This window comes from Lacerta agilis, chromosome 4 (assembly GCF_009819535.1).
Source record: "Lacerta agilis isolate rLacAgi1 chromosome 4, rLacAgi1.pri, whole genome shotgun sequence".
NCBI classification, from domain to species: Eukaryota; Metazoa; Chordata; class Lepidosauria; order Squamata; family Lacertidae; genus Lacerta; species Lacerta agilis.
The window spans coordinates 1,102,983-1,128,467 of NC_046315.1; the positions used below are offsets into that span (position 1 = coordinate 1,102,983).

The 25,485-nt window shown below is 44.1% G+C and overlaps 6 protein-coding genes and 1 pseudogene across 6 annotated transcripts in view; 3 read left to right on the forward strand and 4 right to left on the reverse strand.

Annotated features, from left to right (window-relative positions):
• LOC117044871 overlaps positions 1-25,485 on the reverse strand; it is a 628,087-nt gene that overhangs the window by 504,870 nt on the left and 97,732 nt on the right. The gene's annotated exons all lie outside the window — the stretch shown is intronic.
• LOC117044870 overlaps positions 1-25,485 on the forward strand; it is an 878,236-nt gene that overhangs the window by 399,060 nt on the left and 453,691 nt on the right. The gene's annotated exons all lie outside the window — the stretch shown is intronic.
• LOC117044907 (olfactory receptor 52K2-like) lies at positions 1,639-2,672 on the reverse strand. Its single transcript, XM_033145699.1, has one exon. It carries the CDS (start codon positions 2,614-2,616, stop codon positions 1,675-1,677), a length of 942 nt encoding a protein of 313 aa, XP_033001590.1. The 5' UTR covers positions 2,617-2,672; the 3' UTR covers positions 1,639-1,674.
• LOC117044977 (olfactory receptor 52E4-like) lies at positions 8,457-9,454 on the reverse strand. Its single transcript, XM_033145772.1, is given in 2 exon segments — positions 8,457-9,424; positions 9,427-9,454. Coding segments are annotated over 2 exon segments (996 nt in total).
• LOC117044901 (olfactory receptor 51G1-like) lies at positions 16,038-17,046 on the forward strand. Its single transcript, XM_033145693.1, is given in 2 exon segments — positions 16,038-16,938; positions 16,940-17,046. Coding segments are annotated over 2 exon segments (954 nt in total). The 5' UTR covers positions 16,038-16,054; the 3' UTR covers positions 17,010-17,046.
• Positions 21,292-22,209, forward strand: LOC117044978 (olfactory receptor 51H1-like). Its single transcript, XM_033145773.1, has one exon. It carries the CDS (start codon positions 21,322-21,324, stop codon positions 22,207-22,209), a length of 888 nt encoding a protein of 295 aa, XP_033001664.1. The 5' UTR covers positions 21,292-21,321.
• LOC117044979 lies at positions 22,614-25,000 on the reverse strand (annotated as a pseudogene).

The window sequence follows — 25,485 nt, forward strand, 5'->3', positions numbered from 1 at the left end:
TACTCTCTCTCTAGACCCTTAGTAAAGACCCTGTGATTGGTTAAGGAGTTCCTAAAGAGATGAGCTCTGTGTGGGGTTTGTATTGTGTAGTGTGGTTTGGCTAATGAAGGTTGCGAGAGAGAGAGAGAGAGAGAGAGAGAGAGAGAGAGGTTTTGCTTTTGTTTCTTTTATTTTCCTAAGTCTGTACATAGTAACTTACATAGTAACTATGTAAGTCTGTACATAGTAGTCTGTACATAGTAACTTCTGGATACTTGTTGTTCCAATAAATACTGTATATAGTTATCCAAGTGAAGTTGTGAGTTCCTGCGTTGGGCTGTCCAGTCAATGCTCTACAGCCAGAAGCTTCCAGAAAACCTGCGTTCATCTATTGATTTTCCACATTAAACAACAAATCACAATAAACCACACAAATACAGTAAAAACAAATACAATAAAGGACTAAAAATAAAAATAAACATTGAAAAAAGTAAAGAAAACTTATACATACCTAAAACACGAACACTGAAACAATAAATGCTTATAGTTTAAAACTAATTTCAAATCTTATATGGGGACTTCCCCCATTCTCTCAACTGTGTTCAATACTAATTTACTTTAGTAACTTTGTAACTATTTTCCCATCATTCATCATTAATCTTTTTATAATTTTAAATAACTAACTCATCTCATATAACTTATTGCAACATTTAATAACATAAATCTTCCATAAGCATTACTTCTAATATACTATTTTTACCTAACATCTTATAACTAAAGCCACTTATATTCACTGATTCTGCTTCAAATATCTAATTTTTCACGATTTTTTAAATAGTCTTTAAATTTCTTCCAATCTTCTTGCACCTTCTCCTCCCTCTGGTCTCGGAGTTTTGCGGTCAGTTCAGCGAGTTCCATAAAGTCCATTAACTTCATCTGCCATTCTTCTACAGTCGGGAGCTCTTCACCTTTCCAGTTTTTTGCAATCAAAATTCTAGCAGCTGTTGTGGCATACATAAAAAAGACTTTATCTTGCCTGGGTATCTCATGATTGGTCATGCCCAAAAGGAAGGCCTCTGGTTTTTTACTGAAAGTAATTTTCATTACTTTTTAAAGTTCATTATATATTTTCTCCCAGAAAGCCTTTACGTTTGGGCATGTCCACCACATATGAAAAAGGTACCTTCCACATTTTTACATTTCCAACAGACATTACTTAAGCCATGATAAATCTTAGCTAACTTCACTGGTGTCAAATACCATCTATATATCATTTTCATAATATTCTCTCTTAACACATTGCAAGCTGTAAATTTTATACCTTCCTTCCTTAACTTCTCCCAGGCATCCATCATAATGTTATGCAGGGCGGAGAAAACATGTTCAGAAATGGAGCATTAAAACTCTGCCTGGAAAGAGAGGGCCAAAAACTGAGTGTGGATAAGCCATTTCACTCCTCTTATTTTGGAAACATTGGAGGCTGACTGGTGTTGTGTGATATGCTGCTTTATTTACACCTCTATACAAGTTGAGCATAGGTGGATGAGAATCTAAGAAGTCAACCTGTTCCCGCAGTGGCCAGCCACATGCCTGTGGGAAACCAGGAAGCAGAGAATGAAGAGCCCTCTCTTCTTCTGTGGTTTCCAGCAGCGAGATGCAGTTGAACTCAAAGAGATGCTCCAAGTTCCTGGCTTTTTATCTGGTTTTGACACAGAAGATCTTGAAGAGGCCCTGCTGGATTCTCTTGGTCCTTACTCCATAAATAATGGGGTTCATCATGGGTGGAAGGAGCAGGTATATATTTGCCACCAGAATGTGGACATGGGCAGCCACGTGACCAAACCGGTGGGTTAAGAAGGAGAAAAACGCTGGAGTGTAGAAGACCAGGATGACACAGGCGTGAGAGCCGCAGGTGCCAAGGGATTTGACCCGTGCTTCCTTGGAAGGGAGCTGGAAGACAGCCTGGAAAATGAGGATGTAAGACAGGATGATCAACACCAAGTCCAGCCCCCCAGTTAGAAAAGCAACCAGGAGACTATAGGCCCTCTCTGCCCCCGTGTCCACACAGGTCAGTTTCATCAGAGCCATGAACTCACAGTACGTGTGCAAGATGACGTTGCCTCTGCAATACGGGAGCCATTTCAGGAGGAAAGGATGAGGGCTCAGGAGGATGGCCCCCCGTAACACAATGGTCAGTCCCATCTTGGCAACCACATCATTGGTCAGGACTGCCGCATGTCTCAAGGGCTTGCAAATGGCCATGTAGCGGTCAAAGGCCATGGCCAAGATGAACCCTGATTCCATGGTTGAGAAGGAGTGGAGCAAGAAGATTTGGGCCAGGCAGCCATTTATATGGATGCTTCCATGGCCAAACCAGAAAATGCTCAAGATTTTGGGCACAATTGTGGTGGTGACCACCAGGTCGGCACCTGCCAGCATGCAGAGGAATAAGTACATGGGCTCATGGAGGCTCGGCTCTCTCTTGACTACTACCAGGAGGAGACAATTCCCAAGGAGGGTGAGGATGTAGAGACAGCAGAAGGGGATGGAGATCCAGATCTGAACATCCTGTAGGCCTGGAATTCCCACCAGGATGAAGGTGGAAGGGTGGAGCAGGGTCCAGTTGGAAGTCAACATTGTATGCTGAGCTCCTGGGAAAGGCTTCACTGAACAGCAGCCATGGTATGTCTTTGAGCCTGCAAAGAAAGATCCCAGATAGTATTGTAAGTTTGAAGAGGAGTCAGTCTGGGTGATGTCACAAGTCCCTTCCCGTTCTTGGGGGTCCTGTACCCAGTGAGGTTAGAATCTGACAAGAGAAGTTTGCTGAACTGGTCGGACAGATTTCTTTGTAAGATAATGGTCTTAGCTGGCCATTTAAGTGTCAGCATCTCAAAAGAATGAGCTCGGTTGCAAGAGCTACAACTAAAAGATCATGGGTGATGCCTAATAGGTGAGCCTCCCCTCAAAGCTGCCAGGTGGAGAGAACAATAGGAGTCCATTGTCTGTGAACTGCTGGAAGTAGGTTAGAAGCTGGAGACACAGAGACCAGCTCGCTCTGTGCTGGATCCAAGCCTGTGACTAATGGAGAGCAAAATCTGTTGGGATATTAATGCATGCAGTGAGCTCCTCCATGCTAATGGGGTGTGTGCTCACAACCATGTATCGTAAAGACACCACAGTCTCTGCTGGCCTTCATTCCAAGAAAACTGAACTCCGAGTAAGTGCCCAGAACCCATGGGAGAAACATGAGTGTCAATAATTGACACCTTTTTATTCCAGGGTCTCCCTACTAACTCTACTATCTCCATCCATTTCTCTGATTCAGCTGAATTCAATTTTCTTACCAAAAGGAAGCCCAAAGCAGCTGGTAACACCTTGTGAAAACCAAGGCAATGATGTCAAAAGGCAAACAATTGGAGGAATTATCTAATTGGGGAGCAGGAGGGTGCCCTCTGTTTGTGAATGGTGTCAAACTGATGGAGATGCTGCAAGAAAAGTAGATAGTAAGAGGCGGAAAAGTAAAATATAAGCAGCCCTCACTTCTTGTAGAGGACTTTTCCCGGTCCCTCCAAATTACCTAGAGTGATGGTGGGGTGGGCTCCCTTCCTTTCTGGGAGGCTCTTCAAGCAGTGAATGAGCAACCAGCTCTTAGGGATATCCCAGCTCTGGATTTCCTGCAGTGAGCAGGAATGACTGGACTATATGGCATTCAGGGATCCCTTTCAGTGCCATCATTATATGGTTCTACTGACTCACTCGACTCCCCCCCCCCCACCAATATAACAAGTCTCAGTTCCCTCAACTTCTGATGCCAAGGTATCAAATACTCTGATGCAATTACAGTAACTCTTTGTTCGCTTCGCTCAGCTCTTATCTACAGTTTCCACAGTTTCTAGGACTGCCTATCGGGCACCAAGCCCAGAGTTTGCTGAAACGTTTGCATGACACCCCCTCCAATCTCTTGCCCTCTGAATTTGGCAAAAGAGTCTCATTTTGACTCCTCCTGGCGAGCTGGTTTCTCTTGGGCTACTCAGAGTCCTCCTACCTCACTTTCTCTGGCACCAGCAGTGAGGAAAACTGAGCCAAACATTCCCAAACCCCTTTTCCTTCAAGGTCATGATGCCGGGCCCACCAGAGATAACCTCAGTCCTGGAGCATGCGGAGGCCAGCATCTGAAGGCAGGACCCGTTAGCATTCTTGGCTGTCATATCCACCCAAAACACGAATTATTATTTTTGTTCAAAATGTAAATCCTTCAGTACATCTCGAAGAAAATGTTGATGCTTATATTTCATTTTATTTTTCATTTTATATGCCTCATTTTATCTGAGTTTAAAATATTTCTGTTACTAAAATTCCAGGATCTTTTTTTTTTTTGGCAGGGGGGAGGGAACCTGTGTGACCATAATGTAAATGTTTATGCAGGGGCAACATTAAGGTTCCTTCAGCTAATCATTTTTTAAATTTTAAAGTACTGGTATTTATATATAGTAACCAATGTAATTTCCGTTTCCATGCACTGCTCTGGTTCGCCAGAAGCGGCTTAGTCATGCTGGCCACATGACCCCGAAGCTGTCTGCGGACAAACGCCGGCTCCCTCGGCCTACAGAGCGAGATGAGCGCCACAACCCCAGAGTCATCCGCGACTGGACCTAATGGTCAGAGGTACCTTTACCTTTTATAATAATAATTTAATAATAATAATTTATTATTTGTATCCAGCCCATCTGGCTAGGTCTCCCAATTTAAACCAATGTAAGGAACTTTGAATGTTAAATGTGGGATATCAATAATAATAATAACAATACTAATATATACCTCACCCATCTGGCTGGACATTTTAAAGTTATGTTAAGAAATTGTATTAGTCAATTGGATATTTTCCTAATAAACTGCTCCCTTGACACCCTCTGAAGAATGGCTTTGAATGAGAAAGATCTCATCAGCTGCATGGAGAAAGTGAACTCAGACTTACTCTTGAGTAAGCCCACACAATCCTATGCACGCATTTTACCTACAAGTAAAGCTCCATGGTTGGACCCAGGCAGACACTGCCAGAAAGAACCAAGCTGTAAAGTGAGAGCGATCCTTACTGTGAGCACTTACTTGGTACTGAAGCACTTACCGGTACTTCAATAAATAAATCACAAACTGGTGCAGAAATGGGGCAAAGCAAGCAGAAGGCTGAACAAGGAGAAATGGAGAGAAACCAAAATTAACAGATTCACCCATTCCCCATTAAGATCCAAGGGCATTTCTGAAATTCAGTAGCAGTTGCTGGAAGCCACAAGAGGGGAGGTTTCTCTTGTGCTCTGATCCTGCTTGCAGGTCTCCTCCTATTGAGGCATCTGGTTGGCCACTGTGAGAACAGGATGCCGGACTAGACAGGCCATTGGTCTGATCCAGCAGGCTCTGGATCATGTTCTTATTCCCTGTATTTACCTGTTCCTGTGTCAGCAGCAGCAGCAGGTAGATGGGGAGGGCATCTCCTAGGGGTTGTGGTCAGCAGGCAGGATGCCCAGGAAAGGCAGAAGGCAGAAGTTGGAACCCGGGAGTTTTTATGAACCTCTTGCTCAGGAGGAGATAAGATTCCCAGCAGATTTGTACCATCAGTTGAGAATTGCTACAATCACACACATTCAGCCTGGTTCTAAATGTGTGTTTATACCAGTTGTGCAAGGCGGTGGGGGGAGCCTCCCTGAACTTAAGTGGGTGAGTGTTGGGGGGGGTGAGTTGGAGCAACTCCTCTGGGGGAAGGATAAGGGCCATTCCCAGGAGTGCTTTGCTGCTCAGCACTTCAGCACAGGGTGATGGAACATGGTCTGTGGCAAGGATGCTCAGCAGCCCTATACGGTTACAACAACCCTGTGAAGTAGGCCAGTGCTATACTCTCCCCATATTGCAGCTGTGGGGGGCTCTTGAGGCTGAGACAGGGGCCGAGATAAAGACACCAAACTACAGGTGAAACTCGAAAAATTAGAATGTCGTGGAAAGGTTCATTTCTTTCAGTAATTCAACTTAAAAGGTGAAACTAATGTATGAGAGACTCATGACATGCAAAGTGAGATAGGTCAAGCCTTTATTTGTTATAATTGTGATGATTATGGCTTACAGCTGATGAGAAAATTTTACACATCACTTGGGAAGACAGGCGAACTGAAGCCAGTAATATTCAAACCAGAACACACAGAGAGACTGTGATTTGCTTAGCCCCAGGGTCAAGAACTTGTAAATAGTTTTTTTTTTCTCCTATTATCAACAGGTGTCTGGTGATGGCCAGGAAGAGGGGTTTAGGGCAGGTCCCTGACACTCAGGTTACAACCCCTGGACCTCCCCTTGTGTGACAAATTAATGATGTAGCAATGACAGTTTTGATGACAATGTCTGAACTGTATTCTGGGATATGGGGGGGGGACTTTTAAAACTCAATGTCATCTTTTGTTCGGGGTCTTGCCTTTCTCCCTTTTGGATTAGGTGGGACCCTGCTATAGCAGTTACTTTTAATAAAGGTCAGGCATCTCTGCCACTTTTTGCTTCAACATTTCGCCTCGGCTGTGTTTGTTCTACATCTTCGACCGCAGCAAACTCTCGGACTCTAGCGGGCTTTGATTGTCCCCTAAGGACCAGGAGCAGTTCGTTTTTGTTCTTTTCAGTGGAAAAACCCAACACCCAACATTTAAAGCGCCACAGATTAAAAACTATTTTAAAACATTTGAAAGCATTTCCGACATTTGCCCCAGCCCAGAGTGTTGTTCCAGTGAGTCTGGGCTCCCAGGATTCACAGCAGGGCAGTGTCCCTCCAGCCTCCCAGGAGCCTCTTCTGGTCCTCGCCCCCCAGGCCAAGTGGGAAAAGGCCTTGCAAGGAGCAGGTCTTCCTTCCAGCACTCAGGGCAGCAGCAGCAGCAGCAACCATGGAGATTCCTCCTGCCTCCTTCAAAGGAGGGACACTCACTTGATTAAAGAATTTGAGGTGATGCATCACTCGTCTACCTCTCATGTGTTCTGTGTTTCAAATGTTCCTGGGATCTCTTGATGAAGGGCGGTATATCAATTTAATAAACAACAACAACAACAACACCAACAACCACCACCATCTGTTGGTAGTCCATGAATTCTCTATTTGGGCCATGCCGTGAAAAATGAGCCTGATAAGACTGCTAGATGAGCACTGGACTTTGGTGAGGAAGATTCCCAAACGTGTAGTCTAACCATTTTTTTAAAAGCTAAAGACAAAAGAAGTTTATTTTATGGACCTTCTTTTTCAAAAGTCCACCCACGTAGTCTCACAGAAGTTGTTCATATTAAAAGTTTTCTGATGATTGTCCCCACCCGTGACCGCATTTTTTTCCTCAATTTTGGTATCATTAAATTTCTTAAACTTAATTCCTGATTGCATAGTTTGTAACCAATAAACATTGATTTAAACAGATATGCTGAGTTTATCATTGAGTTCACCTCCCAACTCACAGAGTTTTTCCATAAATCAAACTTATCTCAAGCTCCATGTCCTTTTTTTGTCCCACCCATGACAACACTTTTAACATTTAATAAAATTGTCAAAAATATCCATAAATAATAAAACATAGTAAAATGTTCAGTATCTTATTAAGAACATAGTTTAAATTTTGGTTGTTAATTTTTATGTCTATTTACATTGTTAACATGTGTGAATACCAAAAACATGGTCAAAGTGTCCCCACCGTGACAATGGAATGGCCCATTTAGAAGAAATGATGGAGCAGGAATTTCTATCCCTATTGATTTTGCGGAGTTTTTGATGAAACCTCCAAGGAGCATCGGAAAGTTCCCTTCTGCTGAGCCCCGACCAAGGGGTCCCTCTCTAGCTCTGCATTGTCCACACTGACTGGCAGCAACTCCCCACAGTTTCAGGCAGGATCTCGTCCAGCCCTTATGGGAGATGCCAGGGACTGGACCTGGGGACATTCTGCATGCCAAACAGATGCTCTAAGGTTCCCCATATTTCACTAGCCTTTCGGCATGATGCTTTTCGCAGCGTGGAGATTCCACCTGCCTCCTTTCTGAAAGGAGAACACTCACTGAGTTGAGAATTTGAGTGATGCATCATTTGTCTACTTCTCAAGTGGTCTTTGTTTAAACGTCCTGAGGTCTCTTGATGAAGAGAGGGAGATGCAAAGCGTCCAACCAAGAGCCTCACCCCCAAAAGGATATCTGGGCATTGGTGTAGCCAGGGGGCAGCTGCCCCGCCCCATATCAATAAAAAATAATTAAAATCTGAGGTTTCGCCAAGTGAGAGAGGGCTGGGGCGGGTGGACTCGGCTTTGCGCTGCAGTGAATCAGGCCAGAGTCCAGCTTGCCAGGATCAAAGAATTGCATGGTTCTGAATCAGACCGTCGATCCAAAACACTCTGATTACGTACAGCTTGTATATATGTCAGGATTCCCATTCAAAACAGATTGTAGGAATGCCAATCGAATCGTGGAAGGGACCCTGGGGGTCATCTAATCCACCCCCCCTGCGAGGCAGGATTACCAGGACCAACATTGGACAAAGGCTCCCTTTTGGAGAACAAGAACTGCAGGATCCTCCTGCGCAGCTCCCGGGTCCGGATGCCGTAAATGACGGGGTTGAGCACCGGAGGCAAAATGACATAGAGGTTGGCAATGAGGATGTGCGCATAATGGGGGATGTTGCGTCCAAAGCGGTGGGTGAGGAAGGAGAAGAAGGCAGGAGTGTAGAAGACAAAAATCACGGCCACGTGGGAACCGCAAGTGCCCAGGGATTTCAGCCGGGCCTCTTTGGAGGGGAGCCGGAAAACAGACTGCAAGATCAGCGCATAGGACAAAAGAATGAAGACCACATCAAGCATGAGGAAGGTAATAGTGAACAAGCCATAAATCATATTGATCCGGATGTCGGCACAGGCCAGCTTGGCGATGCCCATGTGCTCACAGTAGGTGTGGGCAAGGATGATGTGATCGCTGCAAAAGGGCAGGCGGAGAGTCAACAGGGCAATGGGCAGCACAAGTAGGAATGTCCTCAGCACAACGGAAGCACACATCCAGGCTACCCTTGCCTTGGTCAGGATGGTGGTGTACCTCAAGGGGTCACAGATGGCCACGTACCTGTCAAAGGCCATGACTAGCAGCACGACAGACTCCATCCCCGTGAAGCTGTGGATGAAGAACATCTGAGCCAGGCATGCCCCATGGCTGATCTGCCCGAGGCCAAACCAGAAGATGGCCAGCATCTTGGGCAGAGTGGAGGTGGAGAGGCCCAGGTCGATAACCGAAAGGACGGAGAGGAAGTAGAACATGGGCTGGTGGAGACTGGCTTCCGTTTTGATGATGAAGAGGATGGTGCAATTGCCCAGGAGAGCGATGATGTAGCCAAGGCAGAAGGGGATAGAGATCCAGGAGTGGAGCGCCTCCAGCCCTGGGACCCCCAGCAGGATGAAAGTGGGGAATGAAAGTGGGTGGCATTCAAAAGAGGCATTCTCCTCCTGGACCTGGCCAGAGTGCAGGTCACTGCGACCCTGCCAAGAAGAAGAAAACAGACTAGCATTTTTCTCCATGGTTCTTCATGGACCCATAGACCCTTGCCTAGCAATCCTGTACCATGTTAAGAAAACAATTGTGTGTTTGTGTGGAGGGGATGAGCCTAGCTGGATTTAACTAGGCAAAAAAAAAAAAAAAGACAATCATGGGAATACCCAAATAAAAAGAAAAAATCTACACCGTGAAAGATCCCTGTAACGAGATGAGCATATGTTTATATATAGTAATACTTAAATAACAAAGTAGAATAGCTCAAAACACTAAAAAAGTTGTGAACTAATCCAAAGGAAATAATAATTTAACAAACTTAACAAATGACTCCAAATACCAAAAATAACTACCAAAACAACCTTGATGAGTTGCCTCTGAGGAAACTGATAGATCATAACAGTGAAACGAGATTTTTAGCCGGCAACTCGTCAAGGTTGTTTTGGTAGTTATTTTTGGTATACGGAGTCATTTGTTAAGTTTGTTAAATTATTATTTTCCTTTGGATTAGTTTTTAAGTATTACTATATATATATATATATATAATATTATACATATACATATACATATGCTCATCTCGTTACAGGGATCTTTCACGGTGTTGATTTTTTTCCTTTTTATTTGCTAGCTGGATTTGGCCAGTGTAGGTCCCTGTGTCTGAACAAAGAAAACGAAAAAACAGTCTGCACGCAGCTGTATGAGGAACTTTCCTGTCTGCTTCTCATCTCCCACCCATTATTATTATATTATTATTATTATTATTATTATTATTATTTATTTGTACCCTGCCCATCTGGCTGGGTCTCCCCGGCCACTCTGGGTGGCTTCCAACAAACATTAAAATACATTTAAAATATCATAGATTAAAAACTTCCCTAAACAGGGCTGCCTTCATTGGGCCAATTTAGTCTGACAAAACTGGTGGGGGTGGCAGCTCTCCACTTCCCTCATCCTGTACATGGTTCTATATTCTTCTGGTGTGTGTGTGTGTCCCCTCCACATTTCCCACTAATGTATCCTTCATCAAAACCAGCCTTTCTCTGCGGGGAACCTGATTCCCCCCCCCCCCACCACACACCCTGATCTTCTCATTCACCTTTTGCAGCTCTACATCTCCCTTTTCACGACACAGTGACCAGAGCTGGACATTCCAATTGCAACAAAGGTTCCTTGGAAGGAGAGGTAACTTGCTCTCCTCCCCCTTCCAAAAATGGTCCCGGCAACTGCCCCTCCTCTCCGTCCCCACCTCAGCCTCTTAATCTCAGGGTCAAGCCCCATGTTGGGCAAAAAAGTCCTTCATTGTGGGGGATTGGACTAGAAGCACCTTGTCGTCCCTTCCAACTCTAGATAGATATTTTTATTACGGTCATTGGCCCATTGCGCACTATTTTCAAACAACATATATATACTTAGCCTTTCTACTTAGAACTTCGAAAGGACTTTAAAGTAACAGACTAAGCAGTAAATTTACAACATAAAACATCACCCCCTATTTATAAAATTATAAAAACATCAATTAAGGTAACACATAATTACATCCTGAGTCATGATTTAAAAGGAATGTCCAATCCACCCAGAAGTCCGTTTTTTCTTCTTTTGGGATAGGGCGGTGATCAGAAATCTGGCAACCTTAAGTGATCTTGGAGGGTCTTCATCATTCAGTAGGTATCTCAGTTGGCTTCGTTCGAGTCATCGGCAATTCCCTTTAAGTATGGAGCAAGAAACTTACTCCTGGACGATGAGTGAAGAGCACAATCAAAGATTTGTGATACGACGATTCTGGTGCTCTGCAATTACAGTCACATAAGAGCGATATTTGTCCATTGGAGAATCTAACCTTCCAACTCTACAATTCTTTGATTCTATCACTCCCCCTCCTTTCCACTCACCTTGACAGGACCTTTTGTTCTGCCAGCTCACCTACAGATTAACACAGCAAGGTGTGCTCTGCTGAGCCACAGAGTCAAAGGTCTACTGGCAGCTGCATTGTGGATGGAGGAGCATCCCTCGGATCTGACTCCACTTGGCTGACCAGAAAGCAGCATTTATAGTGTCTCTGTGGAGGCGCTAGGGTGGACATCTCGGGGGGGGGGAGGTGTTTCACTGTAGAAAGAGCCTTGTTCCATCCCAATTCCCAAGGCATCCAAACCACCCAGACCTGGAGCATCTCTTCCAAGGTTACAGAGTCAGGGGACTGTGGAGAGCTGACCCCAATCCCACCTCCAGGCTTAGGATTCTTCATCATTCTACATATCCAGCAAACTCGGGAATAGTGGAACAGAAGGTAGCTTGAAAGAGACAACAGCTTCACAGTTAGAGGGAATTCACATAGAATCGTGTAATGGACAGGGCAGGAATACCAGATAGGTGGTTGGCAGGCAGAAGAGGAGGAAGAAGAAGAAGAAGAAGAGAGGAGGAGGAGGAGGAGGAGGAGGAGGAGGAGGAGGGAGGAGGAGGAGGAGTTTGGATTTGATATCCCGCTTTATCACTACCCGAAGGAGTCTCAAAGCGGCTCACATTCTCCTTTCCCTTCCTCCGCCACAACAAACACTCTGTGAGGTGAGTGGGGCTGAGAGGCTTCAAAGAAGTGTGACTAGCCCAAGGTCACCCAGCAGCTGCATGTGGAGGAGCGGAGACGCGAACCCGGTTCACCAGATTACGAGTCTACCACTCTTAACCACTACACCACACACAAAAAACAATGTGATACCTGTATGAATTGATGCATATAAATTGTCAGGTTTTTATTTTAATTTTTTGAGAATGGGGAACTGAGGTAAGGCAACTGTTAGCTCCAGTGCTATTTTTCTAGAAAAAGAAGTCTCAGAACACCACCCTTGTTTCCTTAGGATGGCAATGGCACCCACCCCAGAGGGGCCAGAACTGAGTTGTAGCAAGTTCTGGCTCAAAAAAAGACCCTGGTTAGGCCCATTATTAAGTGAGGCCAGTGTAATATACACAAGAATGGGAACTGACCACAAGACTAGTAAAAACCAGTTAAAGGGGAAAGTGTGGTGGAGTCTCCTTCTTTGGAGTCTTTAAGTGGAGGCTTGACAGCCATCTGTCAGGAATGCTTTGATGGTGTTTCCTGCTTGGCAGGGGTTGGACCCCATAAAAAACCCATATTTTTTAATGCGCCTTTCTCAGGAAATGAACACACAAAATCACATGCACAAACAAAAAATCTCTCTCTCTCTCTCTCTCTCTCTCTCTCTCTCTCTCTCTCTCTCTCACACACACACACACACACACACACACACACACAAAATAGCTGGCACCATGTGGGGGAAGTTGCAGAGCAAGTTACAGGCCAAGTCACTCAATTGCACTTGGATTTTGTTACCATGCTTGAAGTAAGACCCAGGGACGTTTCCAGAAAACCTGTATGGACATTTGACATAACACAACAGAGTTGTTAGAAGGGGAATGAAACAACATCAGCCAGCGTGGTGTAGTGGTTAAGAGCGGTGGACTCATAATCTGGGGAACCGGGTTCGCGTCTCCGCTCCTCCACATGCAGCTGCTGGGTGACCTTGGGCTAGTCACACTTCTCTGAAGCCTCTCAGCCCCACTCACCTCACAGAGTGTTTGTTGTGGGAGAGGAAGGGAAAGGAGAATGTTAGCCGCTTTGAGACTCCTTCGGGTAGTGAAAAGCGGGATATCAAATCCAAACTACTTCTTCTTCTTCTTCTTCTCTTCTTCTTCTTCTTCTTCTTCTTCTTCTTCTTCTTCTTCTTCTTCTTCTTCTCCTTCTCCTTCTCCTTCTTCTCCTCCTCCCCTCTCTCCTCCTCCTCCTCCTCCTCCTCCTCCTCCTTTGGACAGGTTTAAGCACTAGATGCTGGGAATAAACATTTATCATTCCACTGGTCACCCGTCTTGGTTCCTACTCAAACAGTACGTTGACACTTCTATATAACTGTTGTTATTGTATTTGTGATGTGTGTGGTTCATTCTGTCACGAATGCTTTAGCTGAGTTTCTTGCATTGCAGGGGGTTGGACTAGATGGCCCTTGAGGTCCCTTCCAACTATGATTCTATGATTCATTCAAAACCAATAAAATGTTTGTAAAAGAAAAAATAAAGAGGATGGTTAGATCCAGTGCTTTTTCCTGGGGGTACGCATACCCCTAAACATTTAGTGAATCTCTGTACTTTTGTCCATTTACTGTATTTATTCTTCCTGATTTGAACTATAAAATGGTGGTTTTCTTGTGTCAAAATGAGAGTACCCCTAAACTTTTTTTAATAAAACACTGATTAGACCTGCCCAAGGCCACGTGCTGAATCCCTGACAGAGGGTGGACTTGAACCCAGGTCTCAGTGGGGTTTTTTGGGAACAGAACACAGTTGTGTTTTCCCTTCGATACGTGCAATCCCAGCTGTGTTTTTTTCTGGAAACTTAAGCAACGATATTCCCAAAGTCCTTGTGCATTGGCACCAGGGGTCTTGCCCTTTCTCAAGCCCAACTGTCTTGTCTCAAAGGGATTCCTTGCAAGTTCTACAAAGGAGGCTTCTACACGCAGACCCACAACCTCACTCTCACTCCCAACCATCTGTCCAGGAGGGAATCTGTGGCAGCTGCTCCCTTTATCACCACACCTTGGTAAGCTGCCTCTGATTTTGTGTTAATAAACACCTTTCCCCCCTGACTTAAAGCTTGTGTCCATTTGGTGTTCCGATAGGGAACCCCAACCAACTAGGTCAAAGTCTTTTTAAATTTATCCCAACATATAGGCTATATGGCCCTGGCGATCCCTTCTAGCTCTAGGATTCCAAGATATGTAGGCATTGCCCACTAAAGAGCTCTCAGTTCAACAGGGCTTGTGCAGGAGAACTGGCCTCCATGGTAACTTATGGACTCATTGTTAAAACTGTGTTTATGAAAGACAATCTTACTCGGCTACAAGGGATCGCCAGAGGAGAAGAAGGAGTCTCCGTGCTTCACAGTGACAGCATCTCGCCATTCTCCTTCCACCCCTGATTAGAAGAAGCTTGGAGGTGAAGCTGCTTTTGCTGGTTGAACCGCTGGCCCATCCAATTCAGCATCTGTGCTTTGATCATCAGCAGCATTTAGGGGTCTCAAACAGGTTTTTTCCCTTCAAATCTGCCCCCTTGCATCCTAAATTGTATTTTTCCAAAGCATTTTTATCCCGCTCTTTGCAGGGGGAGGGGGGAGGATTCCGGAATGACCTAAAGGTTTTTGAGACGCAATCCAAACAGCATGACACGAAAGGAAGAGAGCTGGAGAGGCAGCAGGAAAGAAAGCAAACAGGCATTTTCTTGGTTACATCATTCTTGCAACAACCAGCTGGAATGGGAAGATTTCAAGGGGGAATCCAAAGCTGCTGCTGTTTCAGCAGGTCTGGTCCTTTATAGAATCACCATAATGAAGTCTCCATTGTAAGGAAGGTGTCTTCTGTGATTTAGTGCTGATTTTAGTTATTATACTTTGGGTGGTCAAAGAAGTGTGCATGCACACGAAAGCTTATACCAAGAACAAACTTAGTTGGTCTCTAAGGTGCTACTGGACTTTATTTATTTATTTATTTATTTATTTATTTATTTGTATTTTTCCTGCGTCAGACCAACACAGCTACCTACCTGAATACTTTGGGTGGTGTTCAACTAAGTTTTACTCAGTGTAGGCCCATTAAAATGAATGGGTCTAGCCTAGTCATGTTCACTGATTGCAAGTAGTCTACTATGAATACCACCCATTATATTTTACCTCTGTTTTGTTGCAAGCCACCCAGGGAAAAGTTATTGATGGGTGACTCTGAAAACGGAATGAATAGATAAATAAATAAATATACAATTCCACTGAGAAAAATAGTTGATGCCACCTTGGGCTGTGTTAATAGCAAGATAAGTTCCAGATTATCTGTAGAAGACAACCCCCCCCCTTCCAGGCTCCCTGGCTCTTTTCTTCCATATGCCACCATCTCCAATCTCACAGGTCTGCACATGGTGGGAGCTGAATTTCTGCTCTACTCACCTAGGTTCCCTGAAATGATCAAGATGAGGGAGAAACTAGACTGTGTTGCATTTAAAGGCAAACCTACTGAATCCACACTTTCTGACATTATATGTGTTGTTTGTTTGTTTGTTTGTTTGTTTGTTGTTAAAGATTTTCCTCGCTTACAAAAGCACATGTATTGTCTCTTTCTTCAGGTTGTGTTTTCTACAGATCAGTTACATTTGTTGTGAGAAGAAGAAGAAGAAGAAGAAGAAGAAGAAGAAGAAGAAGAAGAAAGAATTAAAGTACTTTAAAGATTTAAAGTATAATTTTCCTCCAAGTAATAGGTATGAAAATAAATATGCTGGGGTAAAGTGGCCACAAAAATGCAATAATTTCATGTAAAGAAGCATAAAGCGATCTAAAAACATAAAACATCTCCAAGTAAATTTGTATGCCAGTGATTTATTTGTTTTGCAAATAACTACCACCTCTAGCGAGATCTTTCCACCTCTAGTATTCTACAATAAAAACTACTTTGCCTTCTAGGCACTGACTTCAAAGCACTGAAGTGAAGCAGGACCCTCTTGTGAAATGAACACCTCCCATTTGGAGAACAAAACCTTCAACCCCACCACATTCCTCTTGACGGGCTTCCCTGGGCTGGAGTACGCCCATCGCTGGATCTCCCTCCCCTTCTGCTTCATCTACATGACGGTGATCTTGGGGAACTGCACAATCCTCCACGTGATCCGAACAGACTCAAGCTTGCACGAGCCAATGTATTATTTCCTGGCCATGCTGGCCCTGACCGACCTGGGCTTGTGCCTCACTACTCTGCCCACAGTGCTGGGCATATTTTGGTTCGATGCTCGCGAGATCCCTTTCAGCGCCTGCTTCACCCAGCTCTTCTTCATTCACTCCCTCTCCCTCGTTGAATCTTCCGTGCTCTTGTCCATGGCCTTTGACCGCTTCGTGGCCATCTGCAACCCGCTGAGATATGGCTCCATCTTGACCACTCAGAGGATCGTGACAATGGCTCTGGCCTTTGCATTCCGCAGCTTTTCCCTGATTGTGCCTCTGCCCCTGCTTCTGCGCCGCTTCCATTACTGCAGGACCAACGTCCTCTCTCACTCCTACTGCTTGCATCTGGAAATCATGAAGCTGGCCTGCTCAGACATCATCGTCAACCACATCTATGGGCTGACTGTTGTGGCCTTCACGGTGGGAATCGACTCCCTCCTGATCTTCCTCTCTTATGTCTTCATCCTGAAAACAGTCCTGAGCATTGCCTCCAGAGAAGAGCGCCTCAAGGCCTTCAACACTTGCGTCTCCCACGTCTGTGCTGTCCTGCTCTTCTATGTGCCCATGATAGGCCTGTCGTTGATCCACCGCTTTGGGGAACATGCCCCTCACATCGTCCACATACTCATGTCCTACGTCTATTTGCTGGCACCTCCTCTGATGAACCCAGTTGTGTATCAAGACGAAGCAGATCCGTCAACGTATCCTTAAGAAACTCTGTGCTGTGAAGCTCATCCAGTCATAAGGACAATAAAAAGTTTAAGTGCTACACTTACATTGCAATATATAATACCAGTGAATAAAATTGCATGAGTCAGGTGGGTGCAGACCATCTATTTTGCTTATGAGGTCTATTCAGGACCTCAAAGTGCAGACATCAACTAAAGACAACATTCCCTGCGATGATTAAAACAAAATTTAAAAATACCTTCCAGTAGCACCTTAGAGACCAACTAAGTTTGTTCTTGTTACAGGTAGGTAGCCATGTTGGTCTGCCATAGTCAAAACAAAATAAAAATTTATTTCCAGTAGCACCTTAGGGACCAACTAAGATTGTTCTTGGTATGAGCTTTCGTGTGCATGCACACTTCTTCAGATACACTGAGACAGAAGTCACCAAACCCTTAAATACAGTGAGGGAGTGGGGAGGGGTATTGCTCAGAAGGGTGGTGGGAATGGGTGATCAGCTGATAGGTGTGGAAAACCTGTTGACGACTGTTAACGGCAGCAATTAGTCTTGCAGGGAAAGGCAAGGGGTGAGATGGCTAAAGATAGCTTTGTCATGTATAATGAGATAAGAATCCAATGTCTTTGTTCAGACCAGGTTTCTCCATGGTTTTAAGTTTGGTGATTAGTTGCAATTCAGCCACTTCTCTTTCCAGTCTATTTCTGAAATTCCTTTGTATTAAGACAGCTACTTTGAGATCTTTTATAGAATGTCCTGGGAGATTGAAGTGTTCTCCTACTGGTTTCTCTGTCTTGTGATTCCTGATATCAAATTTATGTCCATTTATCCTTTGGCGTAGGGTTTGGCCTGTTTGTCCAATATAGAGAGCTGAAGGGCACTGTTGGCATTTGATTGCATACACAATGTTGGAAGATGAGCAATTAAATAGTCCTGAGATGGTATGTTTGATGTTGTTGGGGCCAGTAATGGTATTGTCCGGGTTTATGTGGCAGCAAAGTTGGCATCTGTGTTTATTGCAGACTCTGGTACCAGTGCCCATGTTGAGTCCTGTTGTTGTATTATTGTGGGTGAGGAGCTGTTTGAGATTGGGTGGCTGTTTGTAGGCGATGAAGGGAACTATGGTCAGGGACAGTGTGCTTCTGAATAAAAGTTGCTGGAAAGGGAAGGGAGAACAGTGGCATAGTGTGGATTGCCAGTTCCCAGGGCTGCGTGGGGGTGGGTTCGGTTGGAGGGAAATGGACAGAGTAACGCCTGCACATTCAACTGCCTAACAGCGTCTGTGTCACCCAGGAGATCACAGCCTCTGGGATCAGAAAAAAAGAGAGTCATTCTTTTGCCAGGAGAGGTCACTTCCTGGTCGGCATGGAGAAGCTGCTCTCAACAGAGCCCCACAACAGAAGCACACAGCTGTATTGAGGCAGTACTGGGTGTTGAAATTTTGCACCCCTAGCAGTTTTGTCCCTGGGGCAACCACCCCATGCACCTCCCATGCTATGGCACTATAAGTCAGAAAGTTCTTCCTGATGTTTAGTCGGAATCTCCTTTCTTGTAACTTGAAGCCATTAGTTGGGTTCTACCTTCCAGAACAGCAGAAAACAAGCTATACCCTATAAGCGTTAAAAACTGATAGAGGATTCTATTGGCTGACACTTAAGTGCCTCTCTCAGCATAACAAAAGAGGTTGCTCGGTGCCTTAGGGCAAATGGGTGCGTCTCCCCACCCTCCCTTAACTGCTGGGTGGATGGAACAATAGAACAGTGTGTGGTGAGAGAGCTGAGCAAAGAGCAGGTGGAGAAGCTAGACACAGAGAAATAGAAGCAAGATCTGTTGGGGTGTTCATGTAGTGCGCCCCTCCATCCTATGCTCAGGTTACGTGTGTGTTGATATATGCTAAAGATGCTGTAGACTCTGCTGCCACTCATTCCAAGGAAACTGAGGTCTGGGTCCCTTGAAGGCTCTCACAGCTCAGAGATTGAGCGTTTGAGCAAATCTAACAATTGCTACTGTGATTTCACATATTTCATTCCCCTAGGATTCCACTGTTTTCCAGCAGTTTTGGGCCAGCCTCCCTCCCAGAGGGAAAGCACACGAGCTTTTAACCAGGCCTTTGGTTCAGCTGGAACACAGTTGGCGCCATTGCCATTACAAGAGAACAAGGTATGTTCTTTTTCTAGATAAATAGCACTAGTTTTAATCCTAACTGGAACACAATAAAAAGCATCGGCAGAATCCCTCAGTGCTTGCTGTCAGGAAAATCATGTTGCATCCAGAGCTCATGCCTTAGAGTCCATTAAGTGCAGAGGCCTCTTTGGAACACTTGAAGCAAACCTATCTCCAAGCTTCCTGGCGATTTTTCAGCAGATTCCCTCCCTAAGGGAAAACATTTTTGCTACAATTCCGACACCATAAAAAGCCAGTGTGGTGTAGTGGTTAAGAGCGGTAGACTCGTAATCTGGGGAACCGGGTTCGCGTCTCCACTCCTCCACATGCAGCTGCTGGGTGACCTTGGGCTAGTCCCACTTCCTTGAAGTCTCTCAGCCCCACTCACCTCACAGAGGAAGGGAAAGGAGAATGTGAGCCGCTTTGAGACTCCTTCGGGTAGTGATAAAGCGGGATATCAAATCCAAACTCTTCTTCACATGCTGAATAATTATTGGAACAGCAGAGTCAGGTTCTGCATTGACCGTGGGGAAAGGCATACCAGTTTCACGGTTTGTGCCATAAAGTCAGGTGAGTTCAAAGGATTCCTTGAGAAACAAGGCAGATAAGTTTTTCTTTGATCAATGACAGGTAGACCTTAAATTGTGATGTTATGAAATGGCAGAGCTAATATCTTTTACATAGGAATAACATGGATAACAAAAGAATCCAAGGTCACACCTTGTTCTGGTTGCTGCACCTTAAAGGAAGATTGTAGACCCAAAGGTTGAAGGTCTGGAGGGAAGGATATGACAATTGGGACATTTTAGCTTAGGAAAAAATGAGACCAAGGGAAGGAGACGTACAGAATTATGCACAGTGCAAGAAGTTCTTCTCCCTCTGTCACAATACTAGAACCTGATGGGAAAGCGAATGACAAAATTAAGTACAATACCATGAACAGAGCAGGACTTTGAAAGCCGCAAATATTGAAGTGTAATATATTTTTGTGGCGGGCGGTGAGTTTTGATTAAGTGAACAGCTCACTGTATCATTTTGCTACTCCACAAAGCAGAGGAGCTTATGAGTTTTCATAGCTGATGAGGACAGATTTATGCTAGACGGTCATAGATTGGAGACAGACTATTTCTGTAAACATGCCCCTTTTCTTCAGTGATTCCTGGGGATCCAACCAGATAAGATCTTGCACCGAAGTGTCTCACATGTGCTGATTGCCACACTTAACATGTAGTAAGAATTCTCAAAATGACAGAATGATGCAAGGTCTGTGTCTTGACTCTTTGAGGATCTATAGTTGAGGAAGGTCTTCTGGTAGAGAGGTGCAGGGTTTTCATGTTTGTGGGGGTGGTGTTACACTGCCTTTTTATTTCACTGTCGTGAAATAAATTTAATATTTTACTATATTTGTTTAATTGGAATGAAAAATTTTCTCAGATTGCCACATAATGCTCTGAAAGGAATGGGTATTTTGGGACATTTTAGTTTAGGAAAGAGGAGAGCAAGGGAAGGGGACATGATGAAGGCGTTTAAAATTATGCATGGTGTAAGGAAAGTTTTCCTGTGTCACAATACTAGATCCTGATAGAAAACTGAATGCTGGAATGTTTCTGACAAAATGCAGTACAATGCCATGAACAGACATTGCTCCAAGTGACCTTTACGAAAGACCTGCCATGTAGACTCATGCTTCAACTGCAGGAGAAGGACCAAGCATTGTGGCTGAAGAAAGCTTTCCAGCAAGGACTTCTCAGGTCCCTGTTCAGAATTGTAGCCATTACAAATGATGCCAATGCTCTTTTGTCAAACCCACTGGCAGAGGAAGTTCATCAGATCTCATTTCAACTGCAAAATTTTGTTTCTGGGACTCACAACTTACACAAGCAATGCTTAAACTGACATTGAGTAGACCTAAAAGAGAGCTGGGGATTAATACTCATGCAAAGGTTGGAGCGTTATTTACCCCAGGCAGATGGAGAATTGAGTGAATGAGTTTTGGGGTTCTAAACTCAGACATTTACCTCTGTTCAGAATGACAATATAACCACTGCAGAAACTGTAAAATAGTACCAGGATTTCTAATATTCAAATAACTTTTATGATTCCTTAATACCTTTCCACCAAATGCACATGGGGAATGATGTCCTCCATCACGAGCTCCAATGAGACCCTGGTGAACCACCAAACCTTTGTACTGATTGGCATCCCTGGGATGCAGGAGAAGAACTCTTGGGTGGCCTTCCCACTCTTTGTGCTCTACGCCCTGACTCTGCTTGGGAACATCACGATCCTCTATGTCATCAAGATTGACCAAAGCCTCCATGAGCCCATGTACCTCTTCCTTTGCCTGCTCGCCTGCTCGGATCTGGGCCTCTGCATCTCCACCATGCCAACAATGCTGGGCGTCTATTGGTTTGACTCAGGGGAAATCCCATTCAACGCCTGCATCAGCCAGATGTTTTTTCTCCATTCATTCCAATGGGCAGAATCTGGCATTCTTGTGGCAATGGCTTTTGACCGCTTGATTGCCATCTCTGAGCCATTGAGATACAGATTACTTCTCTCAAACACAGTAATTGCAAAAATAGGCATAGCTGTGTTTTCCCGAGCTTTCTGCGTCATCTTCCCAATCCCTTTTATTATTAAACGGCTCCCTTTCTGCAGATCCAATGTCCTTTCCCACTCCTACTGTCTGCACCCAGATGCCATGAAGTTAGCCTGTGCAGACACAAGAGTCAACATCTTATATGGTTTGATCCTTGTCATGTGCACTTTGGGGTTGGACGTGGTCATCATTCTTGTGTCGTATGTCCTGATTCTGAAGACTGTTCTGAGCATTGCCTCCCGGGAAGAGTGTCTGAAGGCTCTCAACACCTGCGTCTCCCACATTTGTGCCATCTTGATCTTCTACGTCCCAATGATTGGTGTCAGTGTAGTACATCGATATGGGAAGCACCTTTCCCCCATTGTCCACATGCTGATGGCCAACATTTATGTTGCGGTCCCACCACTTCTCAATCCTGTTGTGTACAGTGTGAAGACCCAGCAGATTCAGAAAAGGATTTTAAAAATTTTGTATTTAAAGAAAACTAGGGGCTGATATATTTTCCGGAGGGAATTGTGTACCCAAAGGAAAAGAAGGTGGTTTGCAATGAAAATCACAGCCTTAAGAAGTAATCGTGTTGTTATCATTATTTATTATGTTAGATTTTTATATCACTCTTCATTCAAAGATTACAGGGAGGTTTACAACACAAAAATACAAAATGAGAACACACACGCAAAACCCAACAACCCCACTTTCAGAAAAACACATTTAAAAGACCATAGATTGTTTGCCGTATTTTTCGTTCCATAAGACATACCTGACCATAAGACGCACGAAGTGCGCCATCTTGGTGAACAGGTAAACAGGTACAGAATTGACACAGGCTGGATGGGTTCTCCATAGGGAGAAAACACTTGATCTTCCTCTTATGGCAGAATTCTCATTTGGGAGAAATATCAACCCCTACTTCTTTTGAACTGCAATATGTTGCACATCCTTTGCCAAATCTGCTGGGTCTTCACCCTGTACACAACAGGATTAAGATGCAGAGGGATTGCAAGAAAGATGTTGACCATCAGTATGTGAACAATGGGGGGCAGATGTCTCCCAAAGTGATGTACCAATGGGACACCAAGCATTGGGACATAGAAAATCAAGATGGCAGAAGTGTGGGTGACACAGGTGTTCAGAGCCTTGAAACATTCTTCACAGAATGCAATCCTCAAAACTGCTTTGTAAGTTAAATTGAACACCTTGAATTGGGTTCGATAGCCAACAGGCAAACACACAGTTCTGCGTCAGGTGCAACTTCTGTAATATCCTGAAGGGCAGCCCTTCATAGAGTGCATTGCAATAAGCCACTTGGGAGGTGACGAGTTTGGTTCATTGTGTCCAGACTGTACTTCTGTGGTCAAGCCCGACATCTGGAAGTGAAGCCACAACTACCACACTTGAAGTGTCATGTCTGTGGCATTAGGCATCTGTAACCCCTAAGTCTCGCCCAGGAATGAAGGTCTGAAGGAAGCTGAGGTACTTTGCTCTTAATGTGCTGTACAAATGTTCCTACATGGAGCTAGTCATCTTTTCTTTTTTGACTATTTACCTAGGAAGGCAGATCAAGAAACCTTCACTTCCTGGAACCAGATTAGAAGGCTTTCTACCCACCTAACCATAGTTACTGGCTGCTCTACATAATGTTAAAAGGGTGAATTGGGCGATTAAAGACAGAAAGCATCCCTCAGACAATTAATATAGAAATTGTTGCATATATTAATATTGTGCAGTTTGAAGTGACTGGAAGCAGAAGAACTGACTCCTTTGGAAATGAAGCATTGTCCAGGCCCATAAAAATATTATTCAAATTTATACTGGAAGAACTCCTCAAATCAAAACACAAGCATCAAATGATACATAACAAAATATCCAAACAATGTCTTCTGATGTCCAGCACAGGCTCAGCATCTTAGAGAGTATGAAATAGTCTGAACAGAGCTATAAGTTAAGGTCTCTCTCTTTAACAGAATCCATTTCCCTGGAGCAGTTTTCCTGGAGAGTTTCAGTTACATTTTCTGTTCTCTGCCCCATTCAGAGAAGGGGACACCACCCTTTCAAGAAGGCGAATTTGCAACTCAATACAGATATAGATATAAATATTATGGAGAAAGCCCTTTGTTTCATGGGAAAAAACTTATCAGAATGAAAATTGACAAGATAATGCAATCCCAAATCTTTGTATGGAAATTTTTGTGTGTCTGTCTCTGTGTATGCTTGTGTAAATTGTGCAGAATTGTTTAGAACATAAAAAATCTACATGGAAAAAAAGGATGAAGACCAGTTATTAATTGGATACAAAAGCAGCATGTGATGAATCCATCTATTACTAAGGACAAAACAATTTTCTCTTCCCTTTGTCACAGAATTCTTCTTCGAAAGATATATCTTTTATATATTGCAAAATGTTGCATATCCTTTGCCGGATCTGCTGGTCTTCATACTGTACACAATGGGATTGAGAAGTGGTGGGACAGCAACAAATATGTTGGCCATCAGCATGTGGACAATGGGAGAAAGGTGCTTCCCGTATCGATGTGCCACACTGATGCCAATCATTGGGATGTAGAAAATCAAGATGGCAGAAATGTGGGCCACACAGGTGTTGAGAGCCCTGAGACACTCTTTTCGAGAAGCAATGCTCAAAACTGTCTTCAGGATCAGGATATACGATACAAGAATGATCAGAACATCTAGCATTATAGTGCACATGACTATAACCAAACCATACAAAACGTTGACTCTTGTGTCTGCGCAGGCTAACTTCATGGCATCTTGGTGGAGACAGTAGGAGTGAGAAAGGACATTGGATCTGCAGAAAGGGAGCTGTTTAATGAGAAATGGGGCTGGGAAGCAGACACAGAAACCTCTGGACAGGATAGCTATACCTATTTTTGCAATGACTGAATTCGGTAGAAGTGATTTGTATCTCAGTGGATGACGGATGGCAATCAAGCGGTCAAAAGCCATTGCCACAAGAATGCCAGACTCTATCGCTTGTAATGCATGGATAAAGAACATCTGGCTGATGCAGCTGTTGAATGAGACTTCTCTTGAGTCAAACCAATACACGCTCAGCATTGTTGGCATGGTAGAAAAGGAGAGGCCCAGATCAGAGCAGGCAAGCATGGAAAGGAAGAAGTACATGGGCTCATGGAGGCTTTGGTCAATCTTGATGACATAGAGGATCGTGATGTTCCCAAGCAGTCAGGGCGTAGAGCACAAACAGTGGGAAGGCCATCCAAGAGTTCTTCTCCTGCATCCCAGGGATGCCAACCAGGACAAAGGTTTGGTGGCTCACAAGGCTCTCGTTGAACCTGCTGAAGGAGGACATTGTTCTCCAAGAGCGTTTGGTGAAAGGAAGAGTCCTAAAATTGATCTGTATATTGGAGATTCTGACATTATTTTACAGATTTTGTAAAGGTTCTATTGTTATTCTAAGCAGGCACAAATTTCCTAGTTTTCTCCAACACAAAATGTTGTGTTAGACTCTCCAAAGAAGGAAGAACAGTCCCGAATACTCCTTCTTCCCTGGCTAAGCACACCCAAACTCTATATTGAATCCAGTCCCCCCAAGTCTTTCAACTCCAACCAGTGTGAATTTCATTATTTAACTCATTGCTTAAATCACTTATACCTTTTTATGAAAAAAGGACCCCCCAAATTATTATCATTCTTGAGTACTAGACATTGCAATGTGTGGCTTGGGTAGCTCTACTGTTTTTGAGTCAAAGAGACTCCCAAAGAGTTATTGCTGAATATTGGCTGTGGAGGCAA